Consider the following 20,603-nt stretch of genomic DNA (forward strand, 5'->3'; position numbering starts at 1 on the left):
AGTGCGCACAGCTTGTACGCAGTAAACTGGCTTCCGGGAGCAAGCAGCACAGCGTTTGAGAAGTTGGATGCATTCTCCGTGCAATACCCATCGTTAGGTAGAGGCAGTGCTTGATGTGGGCAGGGCACCTCTGGGCTTTGCTGCATCAGTTATGAATAAAAAAATTGCTTGAACACCGGGACCCCTTTCATTACAACTTCAGCGCTGGGTCAGGGAGAAAGACTCATCGGAACCAACTAGGATTCGGGAACAATTGCCCAGAATGGGATTTACTGGCCAATGAGCCGCCACCCCCCAGGCTGGGACTCAGGTGAGCGCTCTGGCTCCCAGTCCAGCCTCGACTTCAATCCTCCAGCTGTGCACGCAGACGCCCATGCTTGGCACATCCCAGCTCGCTGCATGGCAATGAACAAAGTCAGCATTAGGCCTTCCGTGCATGCCCCCCTCCACCCCTTGTGGCACCTGCTTCTCTGGTACCTAGGAACCGCAGCTGCGTTTCTAGCTAAAGGACGACAGGGGATTGGGTGCTGGTTACCTAGTGGAAACCTGGCCCCACGGGAAGATGCTGCTTTAACAATGGCAGCCTAGAATATGCTTTGAGGTAGAGAACAAAGCCACTGCTGTGGTTGGGGGCTCCCCACCCGAGACACAGGAAAGGGGGCTGGATTTTCAGAAATTGCTCAGGATCAGGCCCCTTCAAGGTGTCTGAAAATCTTGGGCCAGACCGCAGGGTGGCTGTTCTCCCGGCTAGCGTCAAGATGTGGGTTTGTCTAAACCTTCAGCAAGTGTAGGCGGGTGGGCGGTTATTGTACGCAGAACCCAGAGCTGTGCAATGCAGCCACCCCCTCCCCTTGCAGACACACGCTGCTGTGCGGCAGACCCCCACAAGGGACTTGTGGCTGGCTCTGGCACCAGCGGGTTGAAAGCAGACGGAAACAAGGCCAACAGGGGGCATAAAGGCTCAGGCTACAGCCAGCACTGCAGGGCTGCCAACAGCAGCGAGGAGAGCAGCGCACAGAGCCCTTCCGCTTTGCTACAGAGGGGGCAGCGGGCACCAGGGCCTGGCCTGACGCCCCATCTTGGTGCGATGCTGGGATGTGTGTATTTGGGGGGGGGGGTGAGGGCACACACCCACGTACGCACACTAACCACCAAGATGGCTACAGGAGCACGAACACCTGAGTTTGCAGGACCCAGCTCACGCCAAGCTAACCATCCCGCCTGGCTCGGCTCTGGTGAGGCCTCAGCTGGACGAATCAACCCTTTGTGCCTGACCCGCTCTGGTCCTAGCCAGCTCCGCTAACAGCCCTCAGCCCTGACCTGCTACGACAGCTCCAGACCACCCCTGTGACCAGCCAGGACCAGAGCCTGCCCCCAAGCTGCCAGCCCTGGCCAGCTGATGCTCCCCTCGGCAGCAGGTTTATAACAGCCCGGCTGAGGGCATCCCCTGCACAAGGGACAGGGCTGAGCTGGAGGGGCTCATTCCCCTGGGGAGCTACAATGGCCTCGCACGCCATGTCTGCTGCCCAGCGCACCCCAGCCCCACAGCCACGTCTCCCCCTGGAGCTCCCAGAAGGCTCCGATTGGGCTGGGCTTTGCGCACAGGCCCCTCAGCGGCTGGGTCCTGCGGGAAGGCGATTCCGATCAACGCCTCTTGGAAAGAGCCGCCCTGGGGCAACCCCCCGGCTCAGCTCAGGGTGCTCTGCAAGCCTACACTAGGATTGCTGGACTGCGGGAAAGGGAGCACCTGGGAGGGCTCCCCACAGGGTCCCCTCGCCCCCTCTCCCCTGCAGACCATTCCTCTTCCTGCCCCCCACCATCCCTCCTGGTCTGCACAGCCCTTCCCTTCCCTTCAGTAACCTGCAGCCCATGGACCCCCATGAGCCCCCCTGGAGCTCCTATGTCTTCTCCGCCGCACAGGGCCCTCAGTCTCCCATTTGGTGCTCCCTGCCCCCCACAGTGCACTCTTGCCCCCTGAGAAATCCCCTGCAAACACAAGCTCCCAGTAACTTAAATCACTTTTATTTGACAAAACAAAGAAACAAGAATGAAGAGTTCTGCGGGGTGGGTGCGTGGGGGGGGAGGTTGGGGCAGGTGGGAGCCCCGAGCCTGGAACAGGGAGGAGAGCTCTGGGAAGGACGTTCCCAGCGGACTGGCCTTCGCCCTGTGCTGGTTTCCACCCCAGCCCCCCGCCCCCCAGCAGAGAGACCCTCGTTCGACAGCGATTGATCAGTAAGTGACTGAGCCCCAAAGGGCTGAGACAGCTTGGCCCAGCGCTGGGGGCGCCCAGGGGGCAGGGGAAGGGGGAGGCGAGCACACCTGGTGCCTTCGCCCAGATGCGTATTAGCAGCAGTGGAATACAGGGCAGTGGCTGATCAGTTGGGGGTCATTGTGGCTAGGGGAGGGGGTGTCAGTCCCTGGCCCGGTGCCACTAGTTGGCCTTGGCCAAGTTCTTTCGGAGGTTGTCCAGCAGGTTCAGGAAGCGGGTCTTGAGGCTCTCAGCATAGGGGGTCAGGCGCTCCTTGAAATCCTGCACGAGGGGTGTGACCTTCTCTCGGAAGGCAGTGAGGTGCTGGATCACCTTGGCCTGATACTCGGCAGCCTGGGGGATGCCCTTCTCCCGAATCTCCTGCAGCTTCTGGCTCAGCTTCTCGCGCAGCTCATCGCTGTAGGGGGTCAGGTTCTTGCGCAACTCCTCCACATGCCCACGCAGCCGGTCCCGGGCCTCCTCAGCCACGGGGGTCAGCTTCTGCTGCAGGACCTCCACCTTCTGCTTGGTCATCTCCTTCAGCTCCTCACTGATGGGGGCCAGCTTCTGACGATAGACCTCCAGCTCTTCCGTCCACTTCTTGTAGAACTGCTCCAGGAAGGGCTGGATCTTCTGTTTCACTTCCTCCATCTCCTTGGTTAGCTCCTTCCTCAGGGCCTCAGTGTCCTTCACCCACAGCCCCCAGGTCTCCTTGTAGTAGGGAGCCAGGTCCTCTTGCAGTTTTTGTGCCGCCACCGTCAGGGAGTCCAGGTTGTCAGCCAGCTTCAGGCTGCAGGGGAAGACAGCGGGGCCGGGGTTACATACTGCTGCACGGCCTCTCTCCTGGCAAAGCCCAGGGAGGCCCTGGAGATGCAGCCTTGTTCCCAGAAGGGATGGGACGGTACAGCCAGCAGATGGGCTCTGCTCCCAGCCACTGCCTTGTCATGGGACTAACACTGGGAGCTGGGAACTCCTGCGTTCTAATCCCAGCTCTAACACTGACTCCCTCTGGCCAATCACCTCACCCCGCAGTTCTAGAAGGGTTCACACATTTTGGGTGCCCAGCTTGAGATGCCTGGGGCCTCAGAGTGGCTGACACCTCAGGTCTGGGTCAAGTCAATGGTAGATTTAACCTCTTCCATGCCTCAGTTTCCCCAGACAACCTGGGGACGACAAGGCTCACTCAGTTCTCTGGTGGTGGAAGGAGGGAGAGTGCTAGATCCACCACAAAGGTGAGGGGTGTCACAGCTGTCAGCTGCTGTGCAGTGCAGGCCACTGGGCACCCCACAGTGCCAGCAGGGACAAAGCCCCCCTTAGCTCCAGGGGCAGGGCTTCTGTGATCACCACTAGCTGCTGGGTCCTAGGGCCGGACACACACAGTTGAGAAGTTCCCATTGCAACCAGCAGAGGGCAGTGGCAGCACGTGGGAGACGGCTTCAGGACCAGGGGCATCACAGCCTGCAAGTGTGGCACAAGGCTATAGGGCCTGGCGCTGACCTCCTAACAGCCTGCTCCTCCCCAGAGTCAGCTACTTACTCAAGCTGTTTGCCAACTGCAGAGGTCTCAAACTGGGCAATGGCTTCCTTGCCACTAGCCTTGACTGTCTCCAGGTAGACCTGGACCATGTCCTTGAAGCGATCCAGGGGTGTCTGGGGGTCCTCATGCTGCCAGAAGTGGCGGGCCTGAGTCCCTGCAAGGAAAGCACAAGAGGGCTCAGGACCAGCTCCCCAAATCCCACCCCGGAGACACTCACCACGCGGCACCTCCTGCCCAGGTCAGTCCCTGGGCTGGAGCTGGAAGCTGCTTGTGTTACCAACTGCAGGCTTGGCGGACGGTGCCCCCTGGGCAGGAAGGGTTCCCTGGGGGAGCCTGGCTGGTTTTACATGTCTCTGGTTTGGGGAGGTTACAGGCTGGGTCCTTCAACTGGGGCAGTGGACTTACCTGGCCCAGCCCAGATTATAGCTCCGGAGCTCCTGGTTCCCAAACCTCAGCTCGCTGGCCCACCCTGCCCCTCTCTCCGACCCCTGAACATCCCCACGCTCTCCCTGCTGCACATAGCCTCGTCTCTGCTCCCTGGCCCAGACAGGTGCCCGGAGGCTCTGGGTGCTGTTTTACTGCACCGTCGTCTCCAAACCACTTTTAGAGTCACTCTAAGCTGGACGCCTTCTGCAGAGGCTGCTGGGCCTGGCCCCTTGCACAGCAAGGCACGCGGGCCTTCCCAGGGCTCTGACTTCTGGGGTACCACATGCCCTGGGCTGAACACAGCTCCTCCACCCTCCCTGCTCAGGGGTGTCTGGATTCACCCCGCCTTCGAGTTTTGTGCTGGTTTTTGGCCCTACCTGTGAGGAACACCAGGGCGAGGATCACAGTGCCTGCTCTCATCTTTGGCTGTCTCTCTCAACCTGGGGAAGGCAAAAGCGTTTGGGGCTCAAGTGAACAAATAGAAACTGCTTAACAGAGCAAGGAGCTGCCAGTCGATGATTAATCACTGGAGGACGGTGACAATCTGGAACAAGCCTGGCTCCTTCTGTCACTATCCCCCAGGGGAGAGCCACTTACCCACCTGGCATTGCCCCATTCTGCCCCTGCCCATTTAAGGCAGCTCAGGGCTCTGCATCAGCCTGACTGGCAAGACCATGTAAAAGCCATTAGGTGCCTTTACAGCAGGGCGAGCAAGCACCCAGACAGAGGCAATGGGTGAAGGGTTCATGATCTTTCTGCTTCCCAGTTATGCTGCTGCTGATTTAGTTCTCCCAGGGTGGGGTGAGGATATCCCCTCCCCTCCATCACCTCTCACAGCAGTTACGCTCAAGAGCAGGTTTAACCTCCCAGGCCAGAGGGAGGCCGCACAGAGCAGCGCCAATGCTCCAAGACAGGGCAGGACTCCCCAGCTCTCCCCAGGAACAATTCCCAGCAAATCACACCCCTAGAAGGATTGAGGCACTTACCAGTTTCACTGCCTCCCGCTGCTGCTGCTCCTCTTGAGTGTGGCTTGTGTGTCCCCAGTGCTGTTATTTATACCGGAGAGGGGATTTATCCTGGAGATAAGCTCGGAAAGCACTCCCAAGTTCTGATTATGTGGCGCTTAGAGTTCAAGGATCGAACACATCCCCGCTGTGGATGAGTGCGATCAAGGAGCAACTGCCTGGGAGGAGAGGCCAGAATAAACAGGCTCCTGCAGTGGGGGCCTCCAGACCAGCAAGGCTGTTTGTTTACTCCGGCTGACCCAGATTTTCCACCAGCCACATTGGGACCCCTCCCTACCCCGGCCCTTCAGAAGCCCCTGAGATTCGATGGGAGCCAGTGAGCAAGTTTTGCATCCTCAGGGATTCAGCCTTGTTTTCCCAGGACACCTCACACCTGTGTGTTTTTCTTTTGAAACAATGAAATTTGCACTAGCCACCATGCGCCCCCCCATCCCAGCTCTAAAGTAACCACTTGCAGGTTGCCCCGGGTGCCCAGCGCAAATGGGAACCTGCCAGGCAGACAGCGCTCAGCCCTGTGGTGCTGTGTGCAACGGGGAGTGTAGGACCACTGGAATGGAGACGGGGCTCAAAGTCTGGAATACCAAATGCTCTAACCTCCCACTACCCTGCCACGGCTTCTGACAAACTCCCTCAATTCCCAGCCTTGGCGAGAGAATGGCTCAGCCCTGAGGACAACCTCCAGAGCCGAGACCATCCTAAGCCAAGCCACCTACCTAAGCAATAACCTGAAGAACATGGGGCTCACCCTAGAGCGCTTCCCCTTTGGCCTGTATGGGGCCAGGGGACAAGAGGGCATCAGGCCAGGGAATCAACTCCATTTTTGGGCCATTTAAACGGACAGGATTCCTCACAGCTATAGCAGGAGGCAGCCCTACCTGTGGAGTGCCCCTTGGACAGCAGGACCCAGAATTCAACGGGCTGCAGGACGTGTAGTGTGGAGGTGGGGGAGCGAGGGGCTGCGTCAGCCCTGGGCAGCAACCTGGCAATTGGTGCAATTGGTCCAATTTGCTCTTCACAGACATGGGCATGAGCTGCTGGGATAATCCAGCAGCAGAGACAAGGGGCCAGAGAATTCACCCAAACTGCAACCAGGGGATGTGAACATGGGGCCGGCAAGGGCTCCTGCTGAAAGACGCCAGCATGCTCTGGACTTACGGCACCAGTTGCTTCACCATCACACATGGCTGTCCAGCTAGCTCCTGCTGCTCTGGTCTGGCTCAGAGAGAAATGGCATTGGGACAGGGTGGAGCTGGGGCACTCAGGGCAGGAGCTGCCCCAGACAGAGAATTAACAGGCACCTGCTGGTCTCCAGCCACACCAGTGCTGGGGATGCTCTGGGACAAGTCAGTCCCTTTCCCCCGGCCCAGTCAGACTTTCCTGGTGGAGTTTTGGACACACTGTTTTCAGTCCTAAGGCCTTTCTTTATTCCTACCCTATAGACCTCATTCCCCCTCCAGCTGTGAGCACCCATCCAGCAGTCGAGGCAGGCTCCGGCGGATCGCTCTTGGCAAGGCCCGGCTGGGGCAGGAAGGGCTTTTGGTGATTCACCAAGTGACTTCCTTCCACCAGCACAGCGACACGGTGGAACAGGGGGGCTGTCCCGTCAGGAGAAGACACCAAGGAGTTGTTACCGCCCACAGGAATAGACCCCAGTGTCCTGGCAACAACTCCACAGTGGGCCATTATATCCCAAATCACTGAACTCCCCCTGCAGTTTCTGCTGTATATGTAATTCCCTTCTCCTTCCATGAGGGGGGTCCTACTGCTGGTACCAAGCAGGTGCCTTGCTCCACTCCCCAGGTGGTTCCTTTTCTGTTCTGGATTAAATCTCTCTGCCCAGGGCACTGGACTCACTGAGATGCCATTTAACTGGCAGCTTGTTCTGTTTCTTCACACTCTGGCTTGGAAGTGAGACTAGGGGGTACAGGAGACACAGGTAGGATGGATGGATACCGCCCCCTACTGAAGCTGTGATAGAGTAGAGCGATCACAGGAGAGTTCAAGGGGGGGAGGGGGAAGAGCAATAACAGAGGTATAGTTTGGTCATGCTGGGATAGGACAAGCAGCCCCCAGGATTGAGTTTGTCATCAACAGAAACTGGGGAGAAAGAGCACGTGATAATGGAGGGAGCGCGGAGGAAAAAGCAGCAGTGACCCACATCACAAGTTTAAAGGTCTGGTGTCACAGAGTCCTGGGCAATGCTCTGGAACTGCTCCCCATGAAGTCAGTCAGGACTCTGGGGAAAGTCTCCTTTCTGTGAGCAGCCTGTCTGCAGGACACACAGCTCACACAGCTTCCACCTTCCTGGGTCTGACCTCGGAGCATTCAGCCTCCTCTGCCCCTCCGTGCGCTTCCCACGGCGAGTCCGCCCAGGCGGGGCTTTTGGGGAAGCCAGAGGGTCCTGCACCCCAACTTCGCAGTCAGACGTGACTCTCAGCCAGCCAGTAAAACAGAAGGTTTATTAGACGATAGGAACGTGGTCTAAAACAGAGCTTGTAGGTGCAGAGAACAGGACCCCTCAGCTGGGTCCATTTTGGGGGGCAGAGCGCCAGACAACCACGTCTGCCCTTCACTCCATGTCCCCAGCCAGCCCCAAACTGAAACTCCCTCCAGCCCCTCCTCCTCTTGCTTTCCCCTTTCCCGGGCCAGGAGGTCACCTGATTCCTTTGTTCTCCAACCCTTTAGCTCTCACCTTGCAGGGGGGAAGGGCCCAGGCCATCAGTTGCCAGGAAACAGGGTGTCGGCCATCCTCTGTGTCCAGACCCCTGCACACACCTGCCCTCTAGGGCTCTGCAAGGCTCATACACCCTTACCCCACCCCCTAGATACTTAAGAACTGCCTAGGGGAAACTGAGGCACCCCCACACTATTCGGAGGAAACATTAAGAACAGTCCCGCTTAGTCACATCTGGTCAATATCAATAAGCCACTAAAAGGGTGAGAACCTGATGGATTTACTGTAGTTCTAACAGGAAAACAGGGAAGGGGTCAAGGATCACAGCAGCCTTAACTTGAAGCACACACTTAAGTGCTTGCAGAGCCCCGGCCTTACACTCTGCATTGCAAACCCTGAATAGGAGTTGCACAGTTCTGCTGTGAGAGTATCTGAATGAAACCTGGCACCTGGACTTTCACCTCTGCTGAGGTCCCCAGAGCAGTGGGGACTCATCTGCATGCACAGGAGGTGCTTAGACACAGTGAGTGATCTTACAGATCCACAACGTGAGCTTTAGACAGGGCACCATCAATTCCCACTTGGAATCCCTTTGCTTTAGGCTGTATCTTCTCTGCAGGGCCAGGGCGGGTAAATGAGAGATTTCAGAGAAAAGATCAGAGTACAATTACCAGGAACCTGAAGGCACTATAAAATTCAGGCACTTCATTTAATCATCTGAAGCTGGGATAAATTGGCCAGAGAGACAGAACATGCAAATCCTGCCCATATCTTCTGAGTAAGTTTATTATTAACAAAGCAGATAAAATCTCATACCAGAAGCCATTGAGCTTCTTAAGTGAGGTCTGTGCTGCCTTTTAAAACAACTGGCTGCATGTGGATGCACAATGAAGTCGATCCATTGACAGTCGATGTATCAAAGGTCACCTAGCCTAGGGAAGTGCTTGTCCATTTGGAAAGAATGGGCAAAGACCGCAAAGACCTTCCCACTCCCCAACAGCCTCTGGCACTTCCCTACGCCCAGCCCCTGACCACACGCCTTCCAGCAATGTGTTAGCACAGTGGTTTCCAACCTTTTTTCATTTGCGGACCCCTAAAAAATGTTGAATGGAGGTGCGGAGCCGTTTGGAAATCTTAGGCACAGTCTGCAGACCAAAGGTTGAAAACCACTGTGTTGGTAAGTTTCCTCCTGAGGTGTTCAGCTCAGGTGGTGCTCAGCAGGTCAAGGGAGTCTGTTTCCACATGTTATGCAGGAGCCCCCATTCTGTCCATTTCAGCTTTGGAAAGTCAGATCACCACCGGCAAGGGTGATTTCATATGGCAGGTTGGATAACAGACTGAAACATGCAGCAACTGGAGAGCAGCCAACCCTGGCACACTGCAGCTTTCAACTTCTGGGACGCTATTCAGAGAATCCAAGTTGGGCTGGCTTCTCCTTTGCATCAGATATTGAGCAACAACACAAACAAGAGATCACAAGATCATAATCATGATTTTATTTGTCATGATCCCATTGTCCAACTAAGTTACTAGTTGCAAGTGACCCACAAAAAAATGGACTAAAGATTTACTGAAAGTTGTTTGTTTTTAGTCCAGCATAAACGAGGAAGAAAAAATACTTCGGACATTTCCAAAAAACAGAAATAATAGCAAAGTATATTAATATACATTCAACATATACTGCGCGTATTGATTACTACAATACAAAGCAATGATAAAAAAGTGTGATACGGCGAAATGGCACGGTTAAGCAAGTCCCTGCTTTTCTTTTGGATGGCTACTGTAGGGCGGCTGTCAACTCTCCCAGAAATACGTCATGTAAACAAAAGGAAAACAAATCAAAGATACAGAGCAATGTCAAAAAGCCTTTCAGTGTTTCTTGGTACCCTCTCACTGAAGTCCGGCAAGCCCTGTCTGGGTCCCCCACCCCCCTAACACACACCACCTATTTTACATGTTAAAGAAATGTAACTTGACAACTACACACCAATAAAACCAGAGTGACATTAGGCTTTCTAGAAACATTGACCTGGGAGATACTGTTTGTCAGCTGCAGATTTCTTCTCTCCCCTCCCCTCTCCTTTTCTTCTAATTGCAGGTCCATTTATGACAATTGCTGGGGGACTTTGGGGAAGAGATGGTGATAGCAAATTAACCTTTGCCATGCTGGTCTCACACTTCCTTCTGTGCAAATTCAGGAGGGTTGGACTGATTTTTCCTTTATTTAAAAAAAAAAATTCCCAAAAAAGTGTCAATAATAGGAATTTTCAGTTGTAGCTTTTAAAGTTCCAAAGGCAATGATGACACAAAATACTCCCTTAGCCCCAACCACTGGAGGGGGCATTGGTTTCTATCAGTCAAGGAAAGAAATGAAAAAGAATGACAAAGAAGAGATCTATGCACGTCTGAATTTGTATAAAGGAGAACATCACTTCTGCCACTGGCACAAGAGAAAAAAAACAGTCACAATTACAATGTCATTAAAAAGAAATAAAATACTTTGAACAAAAGGTGCAAGTCACAATTCAAATAGAACAGAATCTAGTTAAAAATTTCTCTCAAACAGAAATTCCTTTTGTCTTTTATTAATTATAATAATAATAATAATAATAAAAACAACAACATTTACCATAAAACAATTCCTACATGATCAGGAGGAAAAGCTAGAAAGACAAAGGGAAACAACCTGTCTTCTTTACTTTAAACTGAAAAAAAAAAAAAAAAAGGGTCGTACATGGGTTTGAAAGGAAAAGGTATTAAAAAAGGAGGGGGAGGGGGAAATTATCCTTTTAGCACAATGACCAAAAATAGAGAAAAAGAAAAGCAGACAAAGATGAGAGAGACAAAGCGTATTGCACCACTGGAAGAACCAGTGGGGTTGGGGACGCAATCTGCTCCGCAGGTCAGATGGGGGTGGGTTGGACAGGCTAGCGTCGTGGTAAGGGAGACTGGAGTTGCTCTTGCCCCAGAGTAGCTCTGGGCCCCACTATCAGTTCAGATGTAAAGGATATGGAAATAAAACTACAGTGTGGCCTTCTTCTGCCCTTGGGGCTGGGCTTCTGGGGCATGGTGTGAGCTGGAACTCTGGAAAAACGACTCTGGTTTTGGACTTGGTTTTCAGGAGCTCTGCTTATTGCTTGCCAAAGGACAGAGCTTCAAATTCCCTCCCTGCCCCTTGCTTCCCCTATTCAGGCAGGCTCCAGGAAGGCATTTGTCCCATGCTCTCCTACTTGTCCCCAGAAAAAGATGATGTTGGACAGGTCTTAAGAGCAGGGTTGGATGAAGGGGAGAACGCCTGAGTCTGCACCATCCATGATGGCCTGGACCTTCGCATTTAAAACCCCCTCCAAACCAAATGCAAAACTCAAGTTCCATCAATCTTTTCACACAGGGTGTAGGACTCGGGTTCTCTGGTTAGCTCTGTGATAGCTGGAGTTACAGGCAAATATGGCAAAAACAAAAGAAACCAAAAGAACGACACACTGAGGAACTGATTATGAGGAAAAGAGCCATGATATTTCAGTGAGAAATACTATGGCGATTTGGCGCAATGCTGCTAGATACTGTTGGTTTAAAATGGACCTTTTCATTTCAAAGCTGTACACAAAACCTGGAAAAAAGAGAGAGAGAGAGAGAGAGGGAGGAGAGAAGAGAAGAGAAGAGAAGGGGTGTTAAAGGCCAGGACAAGAGACAGACATTTCTCCTTAAACATCCCTCTGCCCGCCCCATGCTCCAGCCTGACAAAGCCGGCTACGTGCCCCGAGCGCTCATGCTGCCAATGCCACAAGGGGCTTGAAAGAAAAGGGAGACGTGCACAAGGAGGGGCTGCGTGCCCCATGGAGGTGTGCCCACTGCTCCATGTAGCTGACAGGATCACGCAAGTCCACAGACTACCATCTTCAGGTGCCATGTCCTTCTACCAACAGCAGCGGCGGCTCCTGAAAGCTGCCCCTCCACGGAAAGGGGACGAGCCAAACAGACAGGCCTGAGTCACTGTACAGCTGTTCAGAGAGCTGCCTCCTGGCTCCCCCCGTCTGGAGTCCACTCTCCCCACACACACCACCGTACAGATGGGAAATATTGCTGCCCGGGCTTATTCTTGCACCAGCAGCCAAGGCCTTCCCTCGCCACTCCCTGCACTCCCACCCAGAGACTCTACAAAGCAGAAGCACCAAGTAGCTACTGAAGGTCACCAGCAGCAAGTCTACGAGGGCGGCACTGTCTGCAGTGCAAACAACTGACCTCTGGAAGCTCGGCAAGGACATCCTCTATCTTAAACTTCATTCTCAGACCCACAGCTAAGGGAGGGGCAAGGAGTTGTCTAGGGAGATCTAGCCCATGGGCTACTGGTACTGAAGATCTACCCTAGAGGCAGAAAAGGGAAGATCTGAACTTACAGAAACAGAAAAATACTCACTCCCTCCTTCCTGCTACACCCCAGCCTGCTCCATCCCAAAGGGCACCTCCGGGTGCTTGTAGCTCAGGAGGACGTCTGTAATACACGTAGATGGATAACAAGAGGTGTTTAAATGCTGGCTGCCATCAGCTAGATTTGGATGCTCTTGACCTTCCAAACTTTCCCCACAGTCTGCAAGACCAAAGAGTAACATCAGAGTTTGTAGGCGAACGGGAGAAATCTCTCACTGCTACTTGGGACACTGGAGTCTACCAAGGGCCCAGGAGAGCAAAGTTGATTGAAGCTTCTGGCAGAGGGCTCAGGCAGGCCTGAGGTGCTGAGTGTGGGTCAGGGCTGGCATGCAGGGTTGTCCCTCATTTTAACAGAAAGTCGTTGCAGTGAGCATGACACAAATCCAGGACTTTGCCGATGTCACAACTACCTAAGAAGTCACACTGTGCTTTACGTGCTACAGCCCAGCTGTCTCCCTGCTGCTCAGAGAGTACGGGAGAGATGACAACAGACCTTGAGAAGAATGGAGACGAGAAGCGTGTGTGGAAATTTACCTGGAAAGGATTCCAGCCAGTAGTGTGCGCTTCACAGGAATCCAAGACAAGTGTCACTATACACGGAAGCCACTATGTGCTTGAAACTGCAGCACAACCCAGAATGACAAGCGTCTGTAAGGGCTGCACCAGAAATAAGCACCAGCACATGCTCTGTGGGGAGGTTGGTAACAGTGCCTAGAGTCAATCAGTGCAAGCTTTCGACACACAAAAGGCCAATACACCTCAACTCTGACCTGCAACTCCTCCTGATCTTTCAACCTCCACAGCTCTGCCAATGCAGATCTATTATTCCAGCCCTTGGCCACGCTTAAACAGAGAATGCCAACTGTACCATACTCGACAGTATTACAACGTGCCTAGTACACTGCTGGCTCCATGCACAGGAATACCACCAAGGGAAGTGACTCTGTGGTGTGGACCCATATCTGATAGACCAGGATGACACAAATCAGCGTCGCTTCTGACCCAAACCAGATTGCAGCAGAATTCAATCACCTCTGAAAGATGCCTTTTCAGCCCCAGGGAAGTCCTTACCCTCGCTCTCCCTGGCATGTAGCTGCTGGCTGGCCATGAGCGATGACTGGCTGAGTACTGCATCAGACATCCGAGCAGAGCTTAGTGCTTTTCCAGCCATTAAACTCATTCCAGGCAAGTTATCCAGCTGGACCTGAGGAGACGGCAGAAGGAGACAGAGTCACACCCCAGTGCTCCCCCAGGATGAAAGGAGACAGTCACAAGTGCACATTTTCTTCCAGCACCCTAGTAAGTTATAAGGAGAGTTACACCAGGGCTTGACTATGCCAGAACTGCTTCAAAACCCCAAAGGGCTGATGTACCCGTACGCAGTGCAGCTGTCCTTGCGCCGATCTCTCAATGGCTGAGACCGCACTGCTAGGTTGTTCACCAACATTGCCTGGCTGGAAGTTTGGTTCTTTTGCAGATTATAAGACACTCCGGGCTGTATTCATCCCTGCTTTAACTCAAATGTTTTCAGCAGAGGCACCCTAGGGTGCACTTGACCCTGCAGGAAAATTTCATATGGACTTGGGTGTATGTGGGTAAACTGGGCAATGCTTGTTTAGCCACAGGTAGGAGATTTCACTTTTGGGTTGGTCTCTGCTAAAAGCACTTGAAACACTGCACAGTACACAACGGACATGCAGTAGAGATGTTCCAAAGGCAGAGGGGGAAGCATTGCTCTGCACAGCACTGGATTCCAAGTTAGCCCCACAGGGTTACAAGCGGATCTGTATTTGGCTAGTGAATGGCTTATTTGCTCAGCCCTAGAACGCACACTTCATAGTAAGTTTTACACAGTACATAAGGCCTGGCAGCCATGAACCTTCTCAAACCTACATAGGCATCATCGCTGTTCTGTATGGTGTGATGTCTCTGCAGAGTCCTGGGTCTGTGGTGTTCAATGGAAGCTGGTCTTGCAGAATAACCCAATCCATTATGACTGGGCATCTCCATAGCTTGTCCTGGAGAACTTCTGTCCATACAATTCCCCACAATGGATTCTTGGGAGTTAGACAAAAGAGAAAGGGGATTAGTATAAAGAAGCCAGCGGTTTCCTGAGTGGTACAGAACATGGAATAACTGCCTTAATGCAGAACTCTGGCAGGATCTCAGAAGTCAGGGGGGATGAATTAATCCAGTAGCCAATGAGGACTGTGCAAAAAGGATATCAACTGGACATATATTTCTTGTTCCTGACTGAGAAGCACAGATTTGTTTTTCCTTGACTCCAAAGACCATGTCTGGGCTGCTCTATTCAAGAGGCTCTCACGACCGGCTCGACTATTGATCCCAGTCACAGCTCGCAGCCGACCGGAATCACTTCAAGAGAACTCAGAGGGAAGAAAGCACAATTTCTGTCTCAACCAGATACATAATATTTGAGGAGAAAGAAACGTTATCACAATGCCGGGAGACACCCACAAAACCTCGTTCCTGTCCAGGTACTAAGACAGCCTGTTGCTCCCACTTATTTGAATGGGTCAGATGCTCCAAAAGAGACCACTCCAGAAAGAGATGCTTATGATTTCCATATAATGAAGGTCCCAGAAGGGCCATTCTGCATAACCTTGGCAAAGGGAGTTACCGATACTAAATCTGTATCAAACCGCTGCTCCTTGCCCTTTTCAAACATGTTTGTAGAAAGCTGAATATCTGGGCAAGTTCCTGCCTGGCAAAGTCCATCCGTACCCTGCTGCAGGAGCTGCTGTGTCGGAGGGCAAAAGTTACATTTATATCAAGCAAAAACTCATGTTACTAAAGGTCGCATCGGACTCTGAATGAACGAGGAAGCCTGGAAGCCTATCCTCGCTCACTTCTGTCACACACTGAGCAGACTGTTCCACCTACCAGCCCTCTCTTTTTCTGAGGCAGGCAGAACAAGCCAGCTGCTCATTACACAAGCTTTACAGCTCTATGGGCCTGATACTTGGTGAAATAATGGGGATCAGTGATGTTGAAAGGGGAGCATCCACCTGTCAGATCATCAAGCGAATCTGCTGCAAAGGCAGGATACACAACCTCTGGTGGGGGCCTACCAGGCATTCAGCTGATGTCTATCCAGGCCACTGCGCGGCACCACACAGCACCATGAAGAGGCCCTGGTTCGGTTTTCCTACTCTCCAGACCACCAGGTGTTGGGAATACTCAGGGACAATGTGACAACTCACGGGTCAGAGGAAAGGACCAAGCACAACTCTGGAGCTGCACTGAGTAGCTCCTCCATGTCTCCTTGGGCACAAGGACGGCTGACTCAGGGCTACAGAGCTCCTACCTCCTTGCCTGGGGGAAAAAGAGCTGGTGGTGCCGCGAGGTGCCGCACTGCTTTGGAGAGGCCCTTTCCAGAGTCAGTATTGGACACTCGGGGACAAATCCAACCTGGGTGTAACACTGTTGGTGCCTATGGAGTTACACCAGGCATAGCTGTGGTCTCTCTGCTTTGGCAAGATGTCATGCCTGGCAGTTATCGTAAATGGCCCTGCTCCCAACAAAACCTTTAGCAGAACATCCATTCGTTTCAGTGCCATCCGGACTGGGCCCCAAACTGTACTGCCCCAGGAAACTAACACAATTCAGGCATACGGGGGGACCTGCAACTGTCCTAAGGAAGATACCACATTTTAGCAAAAGCAACAATGGGGCCTCCCCATTCCCAGTAGAGAACATCTGTGTCTCACTCTGCAGCCAAACAGCACTTCAGAGTCTGGGATTCCTGCTCAGCGAATGGGTCTAGACTCCAGGTCACTCTGCATGAACATGTCCTGGCTCTCACAGACGAGTTGTAGCCTTTCATCACTAGGTACAGAATCTGGGTTCACATCTCCCTCCGCATGAAGAATGGGGTTTGGCAGCCTCTTGTGCCAGCACTCCCTTTGCCCACAGTCCAATCCGATCTAACGGGCATTATCCGTGATCAAACCAGCTTGCGACTAAGCTGGCAGAGACAAGTGTTGCATGTGGATCAACTTGACTGTCTAGCCGTACTATTCCTCAGCCATGCCAGTTCACTAGCCCCTCCAGTGTATGGCCTCCCCGGTGTTTTGGGGGCAGGGAGGGAGGAGTTGAAATGCACTGATCATGCTGCTTTATATCACAATGACATGGTACTTCACCATGCTGAGGTGTTATCGGAGCAGATTTTGCAATAATACAAGACTGGGTCTTGGCTTTGCCTCCCTCTGCACGGCCACAAGGTTAAGTTCAGTTACAAGTCTCACTTTCCTGGAAAAACAAAACAAAACTTGAGTTACCCTGGAAAACAAACGGTTGGAACGAGGCAGTGAGAAAGAACTGCCACCCACCCACAGCTCTGGCTGCTGTTCAAACTGTGGGAGCAGTTGCCTGAGTGGGCAGCTCACAAGAGCCTGCAGCTATCAGCAACCAGCCTGTAAGGGCTGCACAAAGAACGTCAGTACAAATCTGGAGTGAGAGAGGAGCACAGTTAGCAGCCCGTGAAGCCCAGTAGCCCGCCTCCACTAGGGCAGCCCATACACCTGAGGCTCCAGGGAAGGGAGGCGTTCCCTTCTATACAAACCGCACACGGAGCAAGAAAACCATTTAGCACTTGCAGCTGCCACTGCTGTCAGCACTTCTCATGCTTAGGCCCAGATTACACAGAGGCTGGGAGGCTCACATTTGTATCCACGTTTCATTGTAAACCCCAATCTGAATTCTTTCCGTCCCCCAGCAGCCACCTGAGCAGGGTAAAGCTCCATGGCGGGAGTCAGTTATCCACACGTGCGCAAGACAGACAGCTTGGTTTCCAATTCCCCGCATGGCTTTAACACAACATGGGAGACAGCGGTGATTTAGTCCTCCACCACATTAGTGAGTAATCTCCAGGGCTGCTGAAGGTGTTTTGGGGCTGGCACCCTGGGCTGGGCAGCGTTTCCAAAGCTGTACAGCATCTGGGGCACAACGATGCCCCGCAAGCGAGTCACTGAATCCAAACCTAGTGGGCCACAGCTGGTGGGAGCCTTCATAAGGATTTAGGTGACAGGCAGCAGTAAGCGGTGGCATGGCCCAAAACGCTACGTAACGTCCCAACACACTGTTACTCTTCTGTCGGGCAAGTACGTGGACCAAAGTACTCACTGGGCACGCCAGAGAACTGTAACCAGGAACAGCATACTCCTCAGTTTATATACTGGCATGCAAGTGACCAGGAAGTGGTTCATAATCTCTCAAGCAAAAATATCAACTCTATTGTTTCCACAATACATTTTCCTCTTAAGGGAAATTACAATTTAAAACCCATTCAAATAACATTGTGAATGTAGCTAGGGGAGCTCAAAGACAAAGTCTAACCTTTTGGGCGGGGCGGGGCGGGGCTGGGAGGAGAAAAAAATTATTCAAGAGAAACCATCACACAGTTACACTTATTTGGGTTTAAATACCCCCCGGCCGTACTCCCCCAGTTGCTCTTCAGGGGCGCGTGCACAGAGCTGCTGATAACATTGGAGTTGTTTTGTATGCAGCCGATTGGAAGTGAACTCTTTAGTGCTATTTACATTGAGGTTTTATTTCATTTAATTTGTACATAAGAGTGCTTGGGTCACTTAAATGGTAGCTCAGTTGGAGCGGGAAGAGTGTAGGCTAGATTCCAACTGGGTTATTAAACACAAGGAGGAAAATAAAGGTCAGGGTAGCTACACCTTTGAGTACAATCTACCATAGTAACACTCCAAGCAGCCACATGCGCACTCCCTCCCTCTTTCAGAACTGCTTGCACAATTCATGGTAAATGTTGACTTCTCTTTACTCATTTACAAAGTCTTGCAGTCTAAAGTCCTACTCTCCTGTGTATCATGATATTAACAGAGCAATTAGCGGGGCACAAGCATGGCTTTTGGCTTGTTTAGTCATTCGCACCATTTTACATGGAGTTTATTTAGCTGTGTCAATAATAAAAATGACCCAGGTCAGTAAAATGAGGAACTCAAAAAAGAGGAGTTTCCGGAGCCTGCTTGCACTCGGACAGCTCTCTCCTTTACCAGGGCCATGCCTGGAAACTGCAGCACAGCAGAAAAACGGAGGTCTGACAGGACCAGCGCGTTAGTGATTTAAATCACCAAATGCACAGTGACGGCAGGCCACTCCTTGCCCTAGTCCTTGCTCTGAAGGACCCCTTTCATCTCACATGCCCACCTGCTTGAACGCACAACATGACAAAATACCTGCGGTTACTGTCTCAACATTAAGCCATGCCTCCTGAGTGGGCAAAGCACCAGCACAGCAAGGGAGTCAAGAGAAAGCGGGTGGCTTCAAATAAGATGCATCTCATTCCTACAGCAGATATAGCTCTACCCTGCTCAGGCCTGCCAGGTGGTACTGCTCAGTGCCTTCGCCCCTCTTGAACGGGTAGGCAGGTGATGAATTCTAAACACACAGAACTACAATGCAGGGAGAACAGTCATTTAAAGAGACCGCTCGTCATGCTGCTCTGTCACCATAGTTACGGTGGGTGGGGAGACCAGGAAAGGGGACAGTAGTTTCCACAGGACCAAAAACAGGCCTGAGGGACTCACTAGGAGCAAGTTTAACAACCAGTTTTCCTAAAGCAGATCATTCAAGCTCCCTCTGGGGCTACCAGTTAGTGCTCTCTGTTACTGTAGTGGAGGGAGCTGGCCCAAGAAATGACACTGTGCACTACAGGCTACATTTCATTGACCCTTGTAGCACTGCCCGGACTGTGAAGGAGGAACCAGTCACAGCTTTGGGCAGTAGGGATAATACACATATTCCCTTAATTTGGGACACTAGATTTTTTTAATTAAAAAAAAAAAAAAAACAGATAAACCACCCAAAACTTTGCAGCTCATCTCTAAAGGCAAAGCAGGAATCCAGGGTCTTTTCTCATTACCTGCAGGTTAGAATCATCAAATTCCAAGTCCTAGGAGTCTGGGAGTGTCCCTTTATTATTTAACAATTCTCCTCCTTGTTGTTTGGTACAAAGTTTGTATGAGTCCACAATTTACTTACAGCCTTAATAGCCAAAAGACTCCAGAAAATACTGCCCTAAGTTGACTGTCACTGAAACTCCTAGTTCTGTCTGATACACACAGTCATCTCTGCTTGCACGTGGGGTGTATCTGCAATTGGAAGAGGCTGTTTCATGTACACAAGTAGCACTAAGTCTTACCTCTGCTGGGCACCTTATTCCTACTGAATCCGGTAGCTGGCTGATGTCTGTAATGATGCGTCCCCAATTCCTGCCCCTGATTAACAGTTCCTAGCAGAGATTCTGGGTCCCCATGCCCTCCTGCATTTAAAAGCAGTGGGTTCTCATGGCCACCTTTGGTCAATGTATTTGAACTCTTATTGTCCGGAAAGCTGTCCCTGGCACCCTCGCATGCACAGTCCTCCTCCATGCTCTCCGAATGGATCAGAGCTGGCTGGGGTACATACCCATGGGGTGCCCCTGCCGCAGATACCTGCTGGATACATTCTTGTGCCCTGATTTTTAAGAGCTGTTGGGGGCTGTTGTGATGGTACGTGTCAGCATTCGGATAAGGCACAGACAGCGACTGACGCTCTGACAGGTTCTGTCCCATGCTGGTGCCCATATTCCCAGCATCTCCTTGGCTCATATGCCGGAACAATTCTTGAAATTCTTGCTGCTGTTGATGCTGCTGCTGCTGCCGCCGTTTGATGAGCTGTGCAAATTCCGCAGGGGGCAGTCGCAGGTCCGTGTGCCCCGTGAGCGAGTGCCGGGGGGAAAGCAGTCCTTGGAGGACGTGCGGTACCTGCTGGCGTCGGCTGTAGTCTGGCGGAGTAGGGGACAGCAGTGCCTGCTGTAGTGCTGATGCTGTGTAGTGCGGCGGCTGCGGCTGCTGCGCGCTTTGAGGGAAGCTGGGGAACGGGTCCAGTTGAGGGACTTTCAGGGCTTGCTGCGTTGCGGGGAATCCCACCCCTGCTGATGGGCTGTAGTTGCTGGGGGATGCACGGGCCTGATCTGAGAACAGGTGGGGATGTAAGTGCACCTGGTCATAGTTAGCAGGGGGATACCTGTTCATGTTCAAGCTGCAAGGAAGAAACAACAGCGATTGTGTTGCAGCAGCCAAGAGTAAACCCATGAACGCAGAGGAGGCCACCACCACTCAGGCACTCTGCACAATCTCCCAACCAACTCCAGCAGGCTGCACACGCTCAGGGTGGTGGCTTGAGGGCCTAGCTGGAGTGGAGCAGAGGGGACCAAGGTTTGTCACCCAGC

General features: G+C 52.4%; 2 protein-coding genes across 6 annotated transcripts in view; both read right to left on the minus strand.

The window, feature by feature from the left end:
• Positions 1–2,049: 2,049 nt before the first annotated feature.
• APOA1 (apolipoprotein A1) lies at positions 2,050–5,350 on the minus strand. Its single transcript, XM_074936746.1, has 4 exons — positions 5,197–5,350; positions 4,588–4,650; positions 3,785–3,938; positions 2,050–3,038 (listed from the first exon to the last, which is right to left on the minus strand). Exons 2-4 carry the CDS (start codon positions 4,628–4,630, stop codon positions 2,432–2,434), a joined length of 804 nt encoding a protein of 267 aa, XP_074792847.1. The 5' UTR covers positions 4,631–4,650; positions 5,197–5,350; the 3' UTR covers positions 2,050–2,431.
• Positions 5,351–9,417: 4,067 nt separating this feature from the next.
• Positions 9,418–20,603, minus strand: part of SIK3 (SIK family kinase 3) — a 149,135-nt gene continuing 137,949 nt past the window's right edge. For 3 of the 5 annotated variants that reach the window (XM_074936934.1, XM_074936937.1, XM_074936936.1), the window contains 5 exons: positions 19,533–20,413; positions 14,231–14,394; positions 13,409–13,541; positions 12,327–12,497; positions 10,133–11,519 (listed from right to left, as the gene is read on the minus strand). In XM_074936934.1, coding sequence (XP_074793035.1) covers positions 12,340–12,497; positions 13,409–13,541; positions 14,231–14,394; positions 19,533–20,413 — 1,336 coding nt within the window. In that variant the 3' untranslated portion in view covers positions 10,133–11,519; positions 12,327–12,339. The other 2 variants (XM_074936935.1, XM_074936938.1) reach the window with 2 other exon arrangements.

This window comes from Natator depressus, chromosome 22, assembly GCF_965152275.1.
Source record: "Natator depressus isolate rNatDep1 chromosome 22, rNatDep2.hap1, whole genome shotgun sequence".
Lineage (NCBI taxonomy): Eukaryota > Metazoa > Chordata > Testudines > Cheloniidae > Natator > Natator depressus.

Excerpts from the sequence above, each read along its gene's own strand:
- APOA1 (XM_074936746.1), bottom strand. The coding sequence starts at position 4,630 with ATGAGAGCAGGCACTGTGATCCTCGCCCTGGTGTTCCTCACAG. Across the intron at positions 3,939-4,587 it reads CGCCCTGGTGTTCCTCACAG|GGACTCAGGCCCGCCACTTC; the intron begins GTAGGGCCAAAA and ends CTTTCCTTGCAG. Across the intron at positions 3,039-3,784 it reads GCAGTTGGCAAACAGCTTGA|CCTGAAGCTGGCTGACAACC; the intron begins GTAAGTAGCTGA and ends CTTCCCCTGCAG.